The sequence below is a fragment of the Mandrillus leucophaeus genome, unplaced genomic scaffold (genome assembly GCF_000951045.1).
Source record: "Mandrillus leucophaeus isolate KB7577 unplaced genomic scaffold, Mleu.le_1.0 Scaffold12, whole genome shotgun sequence".
NCBI classification, from domain to species: Eukaryota; Metazoa; Chordata; class Mammalia; order Primates; family Cercopithecidae; genus Mandrillus; species Mandrillus leucophaeus.
The window spans coordinates 488113-500967 of record NW_012100320.1 but is presented as its reverse complement, the minus strand read 5'-3'; the positions used below and the strand labels follow the sequence as shown (position 1 = coordinate 500967).

The 12855-nt window shown below is 38.9% G+C and overlaps 1 protein-coding gene across 1 annotated transcript in view; it reads right to left on the bottom strand.

Moving 5' to 3' along the window:
• The window catches only part of TLN2 (talin 2), a 294008-nt gene that overhangs the window by 154556 nt on the left and 126597 nt on the right, over positions 1 to 12855 (bottom strand). The window contains exon 11 of the mRNA XM_011967667.1: positions 2594 to 2749. Coding sequence (XP_011823057.1) covers positions 2594 to 2749 — 156 coding nt within the window. The remainder of the gene's footprint in view (positions 1 to 2593; positions 2750 to 12855) is intronic.

Below are 12855 nucleotides of genomic sequence, written 5' to 3'. Positions count from 1 at the left end.
GCAAAGGGGACAAACAGAAAAACTACAAAATGATAGACTTGGGTCCTAATATATCAATAATTAGCTTAAATGTAGTGTAAATATACCAATTAAAAGAGAGAGAATGGATTAAAAAATACATAACCCAACTAATTATGCTCTCTACAAGAAATTCATTTCAAATATAACAATACATGCAGGTTGAAAATAAAACGACGGAAAAAGATATATCATGCCCACATTAGTTTTATAAAAAGCATTGGTGGCTATGTTAACATTAGATACAGTAGACTTCAGAGCAAAACAAAAATTACTAACAGAAAAGAACATTACATAATGATAAAACAACTTCTCCGTTAAGATGCAGGAATCTTAAATGTACAGGCACCAAACAACAAAGCTTCAAATTACATGAAACAAAAACTGAGAGCTGAAAGAAAAAGTAGAAAAATCCACAATTATTGTTAAGAACCCCACCCTCGGCAACTGAGAAAACTGCCACACAGAAAATTAACAAAGATATTCATTCAAAAGACTGGAACACCACCATCAACTAATAGGGATCTAACTGGTATTTACAGAGCCCACTTTACATGATAACAGCAGAATATATGTTCTTTTTGAGTACTCATAGAACACTCACCAAAAATGATATCCTGGGATATAAAAACAAACCTTAAAATTTCAAAAGGACTGAAATCATACAGAGTATGTTCTCTGACCATAATGGAATCAAACTAAAAAATCAATAGTAGAAAGACAGCAGAAAAACCTCCAAACACTTGGAAATTAAATAAAGGCTAGGAATAGGAAGGAAAAAATCACTACATATAATGAGCTTATACGCATTATGCATTATGTGCATTATGCATTATGCAACGTTAGGCTTTAATCAAAATACTGATGTGCTCTCTTTTGCCTGAGGTAGTTAATGAGGTTATCATAACTATTTGTTTTTTTATTTATTTATTTTTTTTTAGGCTGAGTCTCGCTCTGTCACCCAGGCTGGAGTGCAGTGGTGTGATCTCGGCTCACTGCAAGCTCTGCCTCCTGGGTTCGTGCCATTCTTCTGCCTCAGCCTCCTGAGTAGCTGGGACTACAGGCGCCCGCCACCACGCTCGGCTAATTTTTTGTATTTTTAGTAGAGATGGGGTTTCACTGTGTTAGCCAGGATGGTCTCGATCTTCTGACCTCATGATCTGCCCGCCTTGGCCTCCCACAGTGCGGGGATTATAGGCGTGAGCCACCGCGCCTGGCCAAATTTTTGTTTGCAATAAATACTAGGATCTAGTTTAAAAAGACCAATAGTATTAAAAGATGTAAAACAAAACACAGTTGTTCCCTGTCCTACACATTCTCATATTCACTTTCTACCACATACTCCTCCAAAGGTAACCACTTTCAACTGTTTCGGCGGTTTCTTCTAGTATTTCTAAATAATATATTTATATTGATTTCTTGATTTTTCTAATTTAGAAATTATCCATGACTTCCTGCAATGCAAGGTTAGGACACAGCTAAGTAGGAACATTCATCTTTTGAGGGCCATACAGGCACAGCTGTTACAGCTACAGGAGGATAGAAGGTATGTTTTCTGATGATTCCTTCTAATTGGCAGGAACCTAACAATCTATAGTCAAATTAGATAACTAATGACTTCTTCTATGGTCCCTTCTTTACATAGATTTTTTTTTTTTTGATGTCCTATTATGATATCTTGCATAGGTAAGAGGTGATATTTCAAGCATTCACTAGAGACTTCAGGAGTCTTAAGAAATTGACAAATTCTAGCACTGTTTGATTTTTCTTACTGCACAACTTGCCCTACCAACTACCTGTCCTATTGTGTTTCACAAGTAAATGTGGCTATAGTTAAGGCATAGAGTTATTACGCTGCTAACAACAAATATTGAAATCAAGAGGAAGAATTCAGAGGTCTGAAGACCTGAAACAAACATATTCTCACTACTTTCCATAAATTTTACACTAAGCATCTTATCATCTTCATCTTATTCAATCCTAGCAGCTCTGTAGGCATGACTATCACCATTTTATAGCTGAAGAAATTAAGGCTCAGAGAGGAAAGGTAACTTGAACAAGGTCACAGAGCTGGGAAATGACAAACTGGATTTCTATAATAATACTATCCTTAAGTCCACGTTATTTCCACTGTGTACTATGCTGTCTTTCTAGGCAGGCTGAGAAAACATCCTCAGCGAGATAATCACAACGCTTAGGAAAATATAAAATAGAGACGGGGCCTTTGTGTGTCAGAGCACTAAAAGTTTCCTTTCAGTATATGCTAGGGATGCCATCAGGAACACAGAACTGAGAATCATCTGGGTGAGTGGCTTTTTCTAGATAATGAACTAGAGGCTGACTTATGCAGAGTGCAGAGAAGGAGCGGTGCTTGAAGAAACCCAGGCTTGCTGACCTCTCTTTTACTTCTGGACCCAACCCCTTCCCTGCCCATGGGCTTGCACCTTCTTCCTCACTCCATGCTGGCTCTCCAAGGCCAGAGAAACCCAATGGGCAAGAATCTGGTCTTTCTCCTGTTCCCACAATATCACCCGAGGCCACGCTAGTGCTCTCCTTGCCCTCTGCCAGTCCCTACCAGTGTGAAGCTCTTGGGTGAGGCTGCCCAGCGCTTGACGGTGGTGAGGGGCCACTCCTGCAGCACCTCCTTGGTCTTTTCATCCACGCGCATCACCGAGTCTTTCGTGATCCCCAGCAGGCGAGGCACAAGCTTGTTCTTGCCTTTCATCTTTTCCTGAAATAGGAGATACCAAGAGTCAGTGCTCTTCCTCTGAATACATCTGACTTTGCCAAGGAATCAGTGATTTTTCAATGTTTTACCTGCATACACTGTGTTTCAAAACAGGCAGGGCTATAGGAAAACCAAGGTTTTGAGGCTAGGTGAGTAACTCATTAAACTAAAGGTATGGGAACTCAAACAAAGACATGAGAAGTATGGAAAAAGCCACAAAAGCATGCCTCCTGTTCAGGAGGGCAGCTTGCTCCAAAAACAGACTATGTCAGAAAGATAGGATAGAACTGAAAAGACATCCAGAGAAAAAGAAGCAAAGGTGAATTCCAGGTACTATCACTTCCAGTGGCCAACTCAGTGAATAACAAAAGAGGATTAATCTGAGATTTAAAATTAGCTTAACTAAAACTCTGTCGAAGTAGAATCTTCTCATTATGAGGAGACACAGCTTCCTACCCTTTTTTAAATCTCTGAAATATATTTCTGTTTGGATTCTTTGTTTTGGAATTTTGTATATCTACTGATTCTTAAAACTTATTGTATAACTAGTTTTAATAATGTTTTAAGACATAGTAATGTCTATTAAAATAATGAACCCTTAGCTCACACTCATACCAAAACAAATTAAAGAGAGATTAATAATTTAGGAAGAACATCCAAGTGAGTATTTTTGTGATCCTTGGGTGAGAAATGATTTCCTAAGAAAAACACCAACATAACAAGCCATAAAGGAAATGATTAATAGGCTTAACTCAAAATATACATACTTTTGATAGATCAGGGGGAGGGAAGCAGAAGCTAAAAAAACCTCATAAAAAATGAAAAAGACTGGGCAATAAATATTTACAATGAATGTAATGGCAATAGACTTCATATACTGTCTATGTGATATGTTCATATATCAACAAAATAACTGCTGAAGAATATGAACAGAAAATGTTTTTAAAATAACACAAGCAAATAAGTTTTCACTTAAAATAGCTGAGGTTTTTTATTAAAATTAATACTCAGATTTGAGGAACATGTGAAGGGGGTCAGTAGTGATGAAAGCTTAAGACAGCAAAGCCTTTATGAGAGAAAATGTGTCAATATCTATCCAAACCCTTAAAAAGTCCCTACTTTTGACACAGCTAGCTTTTAGGAACTTAGTCTAAAAAAATAAAGTTATAAATGTGTGTAAAGATTATGCCACATGAAGCTCAACCACAGTACATCATAGTGAAAAGCTAGAAACCACCCAAATTTTCAGACAACATTGGGCCCATTCAGGGTGGTATGGCTGTAGATGAAACAATCCAAATTTTCAATAACATGGGACTTAATACATAAATTATGATATATCCAGATAACAGATTACCCTACATGATTAAAAATCATACTGTAGAAAAACAATTGGTTTTATGGAAGTAAATTATTCATAATATATTATTAAAAAACAGAATATAGGGCCTAATCTTAGGGGAAATAAAAATTTAAAAATAGGCATATGTCCATTACATGAAAAAAAATGGCACTGAACGTCTCATGTGTTTTGTATTATTTTTTTCATGCTTTTCCTTATTTCCAATATTTCCTTTAATGCATGTATATTTTTAGGGTTGTCAGGAAAACCTTGTCAAGTTATATTTGCTGAAATCTAGCAACATGTCAACTGCTATTCTCAGGGGCATAGACACATACATTCACACAAAGGATCCATTTGTGGATGTGTCTACACACACCCAACACAGGGTAATGGCATTTAAAACACAGTTGGAGCATACTAGATACTTAGTAAGCATCATCTGTTCATCTTCAGAGCATCTCCAAAACACTGGTGTCATCATTTTTCACTTTGTAAGTGAAGAGACCAAGGCCAACAGTGGTGAGTGGTAAAGCCATAGTTTGTACACAGATTTGAGTAGCTCAAAAATATCCAAAAGCTGACTGTCTACTGTAGTTGACTGTCTTCCGGTGGAAGCAAAAAGAGAAAAGGCCAAATTCCCCCCAACCCCAACCGCCCTCACCATGGGCATTTGGTAACCCTCAGATGGTGACAGTCATCGCACACCCCCAGCTTCCTCAGGGAGGACACCATTGTGTGAGGAATCTACCTGGGTGTCGGAGGAGGGGAATATTCCTCCCTGAACCTTAAGTCTTAAACACTGAGAAGGGTCAGATTTTTTTCAAAGAGAGGACAGTTCCACGTGAGATCAGTGCAGGGCAGACAATGTCAGTTAATCTACTTTGGCTTCGGGAGCCACACAGAGTTTTAGGTTGAGAGGCTCTAGGCAGCTAATTTAGTAGCACGGGGTTGGCACAAACCCAGCTTCTGGGACCCAGGAAGAGGACTGGAGATAAAATATGGTTTGCAGCTGCTGCCTTCATTCTTTCCCATCTGCACTGCTCCCCAGTGAGGGATTCTGGGGTGCGGGAACACAGAATCGTGACGGATTGCCCTAATTCTTGTCAAGATCATTCCAGATTGGGAGAGGAAGCCACAGTGAACAAACAAGTTACAGTGGACTTTCTATCAGCAGGTCACAACTGAGGAAAAGGGGCTGAGGGAACTCAAAAAATACTGGAACTGTCAACAGAGACCACCATCAAGTGATAAAATTACTTCAGCGCCTACACACAAAATGCAGAGCAGCTGGAGAAAGGTAAAGTCGCAAATGGCTGAGATCTGTGATCATGATGCAAGGTCTTCCCTGGTGCAGAGACCTGCCTTAGAGCCTCAGTGACAGGGATGTGAGGGGAGGGCCACAGGGTAATAAAGCTCCCTCTTTCCTTCCTATGCCTCAAGTCTCAGTCACCCCCACACCACTCCTTTCCAACCTTCAACTACACAGACCAGCTTCCTTTTATCTCCAGTACACAAAGCAGGCTAAAGCAGGCACCAGTGAAGACCCATCTATCTCATATACCAACACACACACAGAGAGTTGTAGCTGTGATTTCTGCCAGCCATCTAGAAGCTTCTCTCTCAAGGTGGTCCTGATTAGATTGTTTTCGTTTTGAAAACGTCTGCAGCGTGTATCACTCAGAGGCAGGTGAAAGCAGGCATTCTACCGAGGAGAAGCAGGATTCGTTAATGAACCCAAGCCCTCCTCTTTCAAACGTATTTCAGCTGCTACTCCGGGTGTAGCCCTGGCAGCCAGCTGTGATTAAGCCTGCTGTCGGCAGACTCTTCTCACAGGTGCAGAGATTGCCTGATTCTCACATCACCTCTGCTTCACATCTGAGATCCAGAACTAGATGGAGGAATGCAACTGGACTGAGCTTCTGGCTCCCGGTCCTTCATTTCAATATGGCCCAAGCCCATAGGGTCCTCCCCATGATCCAGCTGAGCTCACTAGAGCTCTAGATTGGCTTGGCCAAAGGGCTGGTTTGCGTGTTTTGTTCTGTCTTCAGTATATTTCTTTATTTTAGGGGGATGGGGAAAAACGGCTGCTCAAGAGCAAACCTGTAGACCCTGTTTATTAGCCATTTCTCTCCCTACAAGTGACTGCCAATCCATTTTGACTAAACTTGGGATTCTGAGATGCTCTGAATGCCCTGTCTGGTGTTTTTACAGTTTAGGGGAGAAGAGGGTCTGTTTCCCCAGGTAATCTAAAACCTCAAGGCTCTGGCTATGTCTGCAAAAAATTTTCAAAGGCAAATTTAGAAGTGAGAAGAGTTACACAGTGATTTTCTGGAATAAAACAAGATTTTATGCCAGTCAAGGGAAATGCCTTACTGTTGCTTGTGGGGTTTTGGTGTAGCAGATCATGATGAAATGCAAAAGAAGTCAACGCAACAAGGAAGAATGTAGACATTTACAGCTCCCATTTATGGAGATTTATATAAGGCAGTCCCCTTTTCTGTATTAACTTATTTAAACCTCATAAAAAGTCATAATTTTATGGGTGAACAAACTGAAGCTCAGAGATGGAAGGTAAGGTAACTTATCCAAGGTCAAATTACTAAGTGGCAAAGCCAGGATCCAAACTGAAGTCCTTCTTTTCCAAAGCATATTTCCTAGCCACTGAAAATACTGCTGCCTAATGCTATTCCGTGTGAATTCATTATATGGCTCGCAGACATGCTCTGTATGGAGGTGGGTAAACTATGCCCATTGCTAAATCCAGCTTATTTTTTATGGCCCAAGAGCTAAGAATGAATTTTCTATTTTTAAATTTTAAACAAATCAAGAGGAATATTTTGTGCGACAAAGATTACATAAAATTCAAATTTCAGAGTCCAAAAATAAAGCTTTGTAGAAACATAACCATGCCATTCATTTACATTTTGCCTATGGCTGCTTTCATACTACAGGGGCAAAGTTGAGGAGCATGATTGGCAAAGCCTGAAATGTTTACTAGCTGGCCCCTAGGGCCAGGTATTTGGGAAATATGGGAAGAGTTCAGTGTCTGGGATAATCTGATATTTATCAGGCCAGGTACAGTGGCTCATGCCTGCAATCCCAACACTTTGAGAAACTGAGGTGGGAGGATCACTTGAGGCCAAGAGCTCAAGACCAGCCGAGGCAACATAAGGCGATCCATCTCTAAGAAAAAATAAAAATAAATTAGCTGGGTGTGGTGGCACGTGCCTATAGTCTCAGTTACTCAAGAGGCTGCAGTGAGCCATGATCACGCCACTACATTCCAGACTGGGTGATAAGAGTGAGATCTAGTCTCTAAAAAACTAATAAATAAAATTAAATTAATCAATATCCTTATTTTCCAGTCACCATACTTGTTTACATACATTAGCTCGCTTACTCATCATTAGAGCTCTATAAGGAATTATTCCTATTTTTCAGATGAAGAAACTGAGATTTAGAGTTTAGGTACTTTCCCTAAGGTCATATAAGTTTCTACTATTTCTCACACAGGTGTAAATTACCATCCTGCATTCTAGGCCAATCGTCCCAACTCCAACATGCAAGCATGCTCTATTACAACGACACAAAGTTTAATACTGATTTTTAGGACAAAATGTTCATAGACATAGAAGAAAATATGATGTAAGCAGCTCTAAGCACATGAAACCAGTCCTTTCAAAACATCTATGACTGATTTCAAGGCTGTGTGGTTTGAGTAAGTGTGTTCAATATCATTATTAATTATAATTTCATTTACTTAGAGTTTCTAATAGAAGCCTATAAAAGTAGTGAATGGGAAAGTGAAATTACTAACTTTTAATTTACTTCCTAAATTATGCTTTCGTTAGTATAATTCCTTCACAATTTAATGCAATGTTCAGTTTGGGGCATGAGAAATCTGTTACTGATGTCTTTAAAAAAATTTATTGCCCCAGTTAGTACAACCTCTATGGAAAACAGTATGGAGATTCCTTAAAAGCTAAAAGTAGATCTACCATTTGATCCACTACCGCTACCAGGTATCTACCCAAAGGAAAAGAAGACATTATATGAAAAACACACTTACACACGTATGTTTATAGCAGCACAATTCACAACTGCAAAGATGTGGACTCAACATAAGTGACCATCAACTAATGAGTGGATAGAGAAAATGTGGCATATATACACCATGGAATACTACTCAGCCATGAAAAAGAACAAAATAATGTCTTTTGCAACAACTTGGATGGAGCTGGACGCTATTATTCTAAGTGAGTAACACAGGAGTGGAAAACCAAAAACCATATGCTGTCACCTGTAAGTGGGAGTTAAGCTATGAGTCCACAGACGCATACAGATGAACTTTAGAGACTCAGAAGGGAAAGGGTGGGAGTGGGGCTACAGATAAAAAAGTACACATTAGGTATAATGTACACTACTCGGGTGACGGGAGCCCTAAAATCTTATAATTCACCCATGTAACAAAAACCACTTATACCCCAAAAGTGACTGGAAAAAAAAAAAAGTATACCTTAGGTATACAATTTTTTCTTTCTGGTGCTATTCTGCATGTGATCTCTTTTTATCATATACTCTAAATGGTTTTGCGAATTTTTACGTACATACTCTAAGGGCTTATTTCATATGGTTGACATATGCCTTATCAATTTCCTTGGCCAATTTAATCAATTTAACAATAAATCTGAAAATTAAAATGATTGTGTACATATTGTTAAAACATGTACAGGATCCATAAGCTGAAAATTACAAAATGTTGAACGCGATCAAGGAGGCTCTCTATATCATGTTTATGGGTTAAAAGATTTAACACAGTAAAAATGTCAATTATCTCCAAATTGATCTATAAATTTAATGCAATTACTATCAAAATCACAGCAAGCCTTTTTGTAGACATAGATAAGTTCGTTGGAAAGTATATATGAAAAGGAAAAAACCTAAAATGGCTAAAACGATTTTGAAAAAAAAGAAAAAAGCTAAGGGAATTTATCTGATGTTAGGGCTTACTTATAGCTAAAGTTGATCACGACAGTGTGATTAGCAGAGGGATACATATTTGAACGAGAACAAAACAGAGAACCCAGAAATAGACCCATAAAGATGTGCTGAACTAAATTTTGACAAAGATGCAAAAGCAACTCAATGGAGGAAGAATAGCACTTTCAACAAATGGTGCTGGAGTAAGTTGATTATGGTGGAGGTTACACAAATCTGTAAATATGACAAAATTGCATGGAACTAAACACACACAAGTACATGTAACGCTGGAGAACTCTGAATAAGGTCTGTGGATTGTACTAATGTCATTCTCCTGGCTGTGTTACTGTACCGTTGTTAGCATTGGAGGAAACCTGATGAAGGGCACATATGACCTTTCTGTATTACTGTTATTTTTAAAACCACAGTCAGTTTTAGAATATTTTTAACACATCAAAAAGAACCCTGCACCCTTTAGCCATCATTCTCCTATCTCCCTCACCACACTCTTAAGCAACCACTAACCTTCTTTCTGTCTCTATAGATTTGCCTCTTCTGGGCACTTCACATAGAGGGAATCATATAGTATGTGGTCTTTTGTGACTGGCTTCTTTCACTGAGCATAACATTTACAAAGCTGATCCATGTTGTAGCATATATCGGTACTTCATTCCTTTTTATGGCTGAATGATATTGCATTGTATGGATACAACATAAATTGTCTACCCATTCATCAGCTGATGCTTTGTGTTGTTTCTTACTTTTGGCTAACACTGCTGTGAACACCTATGTGTAAGTTTTTATGTGGATACGCACTTTCAATTTTCTTTGGTATATATTCATAGAAGTGGGATTGCTGGGTCATATGGTATTTCTATGTTTAATCAATTGAGGACCTGACAGACTGTTTTCCAAAGTGACAGTACCATTTTACATTCCCACCAGCAAGTTATGGCTGTTCCAATTTTTCCATATCCTCACCAACACTTGTTATCATCTGACTTTTTGATTCTGAGTTAGTTTTACAGCTTCCTGTGAATCTGTAATAATTTCCAAGTAAAAAAAAAAAAATGACTTGGTATATCTTGTTACAGGATAAATAATCATAGCTACAAGTCATAGTAATTTTGTTCCTTCATTTGCTAAAGCAACGATTTTCCCCTCATTTTTGTATCTTACTGTATTTCCCAGAACTTCCAAAATAATGTTAGAGGGTAATGAGATGGTGGGCACATTTATTCTGATTTCAACTCTTACAGCTTTCCTTTTTTTTTTTTTTTTAAACAGAGTCTTGCTCTATTGCCCAGGTGGGAGTGCAGTGGTGCAATTTTGGCTAACTGCAACCTCTGCCTCCCAGGTTCAAACAATTCTCCTGCCTCAGCTACCCAAGTACCTGAGATTACAGGTGTGCACCACCACATCTGGCTAACTTTTGTATTTTTAGTAAAGACGGGTTTTCACCATGTTGGCCAGGCTGGTCTTGAACTCCTGACCTCAAGTGATCTGCCTCCCCTGGCCTCCCAAAGTGCTGGGATTACAGGCATGAGCCACCACGCCCAGCCTCTTATAGATTTCTCTCTAGCGTCTCTATTAAGTATGATACTAATGAGAGGTTTGATACCAATGAACCTCTATCATGGTGAGCAAGTACACTTATATTCCAGCATTTTAAAGAATTTTCAATAAGATGTTGAGTTTTATCAAACATCTTAGTGGCTTTATATAAAATAGTCATATGATATCATCTTTTTTAAAGTCTTGATCTGATTCAGGTTCATTAATTCTTAATATTGACTAGTTCCTGCATTTTTTAGCTATACCACTTTTAAAATAAGGCAAACTATGGTCACATAAATTATATTAAAAACAATTATAAAATAAAATGTCATACTAATGGGCCCACTGAGCAAAACACTGAAGTGAGCAATATGCTATTAACATTGTAGAAAGCAACAAAAATAAAATAAAAATTTGAATATTTAATATGTATATACAAGTTGCAAGTGCTTGGGCAGGCATGGTGGCTCACGCCTATAATCCCAGCACTTTGGGATTACAGGAGAATAACCTGATGTCGGGAGTTCGAGACCAGCGTGACCAACATGGAGAAATCCTACCTCTACTAAAAATACAGAATGAGCTGGGCATGGTGGTGCATGCCTGTAACCCTAGCTACTCGGGAGGCTAAGGCAGGAGAATTGTTTGAATATAGGAGGCGGAGGTTGTGGTGAGCCGAGATTGCGCCACTGCACTCTAGCCTGGGTGACACACTATCTCAAAAAAAAAAAAATTGTTGCAAGTGCTGCCTATTTTCTTAATCCCTTCTTCTCTTCAAAGAGATGCAATTTTTAAAAAAATATAGAGAAAGAAGGGAAAGACAGAGAGAGAGGAGAGGGAAGGAAAGAGTAACGAAGGAAGGGAAAAAAGGTCTCTCATGTTCTTGTTGTGCCTTAAGTAATTTTGTAAATGGAGATTTGGTTTGATCAAATCTGCAAGACCCTGCTATAACGAGAAGATCTTTGCTCTCTCTCAAATTATCCTAGTGACCATGCACCGATTTTTCTTAGGTTCTAAATTGTCGCTGGAGAACAAACTGATTTTTTCTACAATTTGGTGTTCAACTTCTCTTCCTAATTACAGATTTCTTTATGTTCTTTATTATCCTAAATTTACTAACCTATATACAAGCACATCGCTGAAACTGACTGTGTGTGAAGCCTGATGGTATTAATGGAAGACGATATGAATGTAAGAGATGAATTTAATACTGGGAGGACTACAGGGAAACTCAAGAAAATAAATGGAAATTGAAGCCATTAGCAGTGGACATGATGAAAATTTGTTTAATCTTTGTCCCTGCAAGGCATTGGAGCTCATTTACTACTGGATGCCCTTCACAATAATGAATGAAAAGCACAATTTCTAAAATGAGCAGATCTCCCCATGTGTTCAGGGCACAGATGGGAAGCTAGAACGGTGGAAGCAGGTGACTGCCTCTCAAATGGGGTCACTCCAGCTAAGGCAGTACAGCTAGAGGCTGGGAACACCATCTGTGAATCAGGGAGACCTGAACTCAAGTCCTGGCTTCTTCAGTTACTAGCCTTATGGCCCCAGCTGAATCACTGGATCTAGCTGGGCCTGTGTGTTCTCACTTATACAAAGAAGATAGTAAGGCTGGGTGCTGTGGCTCACACCTGTAATCCTAGCACTTTGGGAGGCCAAGGTGGGTGGAGTGCCTGAGCTCAGGAGCTTAAGACTAGCCTGGGCAATATGATGAAATCTTGTCTCTACCAAAATACAAAAAATTAGCTGGGTGTGGCAGCATGCACCTGTAGTCCCAGCTACTTGAGAGGCTGAGGCAGGAGAATTGCTTGAACCCAGGAGGCAGAGGTTTCAGTGAGCCAAGATCGCGCCACTGCACTCCGGTCTGGGCGACAGAGTGAGACTCCGTCTCCAAAAACAAAAAGAAGATACTAATAGTAGTTTTGCCCTTGGGTTGTTGATAGGTTTGAATGAGATAAGCTTGATGGATGGCTGTTTACTAAACATTATTGCTGTTATTATTAATATTGATAAGTGGAGTCATTGTTACCTAGATGGCATCAGTGCCATTCAAATATTCAATGATACTTTAAAACTGCCACTAAACGTAAAAGATTCAACCTCTCAATTATTTTTCTTAAAAACAAGGTCACTGACATATACTTTCTTCATTGCAAAGGCCACAGCGATTCTGGGTGTAAAACTGAGAGCTAGTTTGGTTGATGTATTAATAACTAATCAG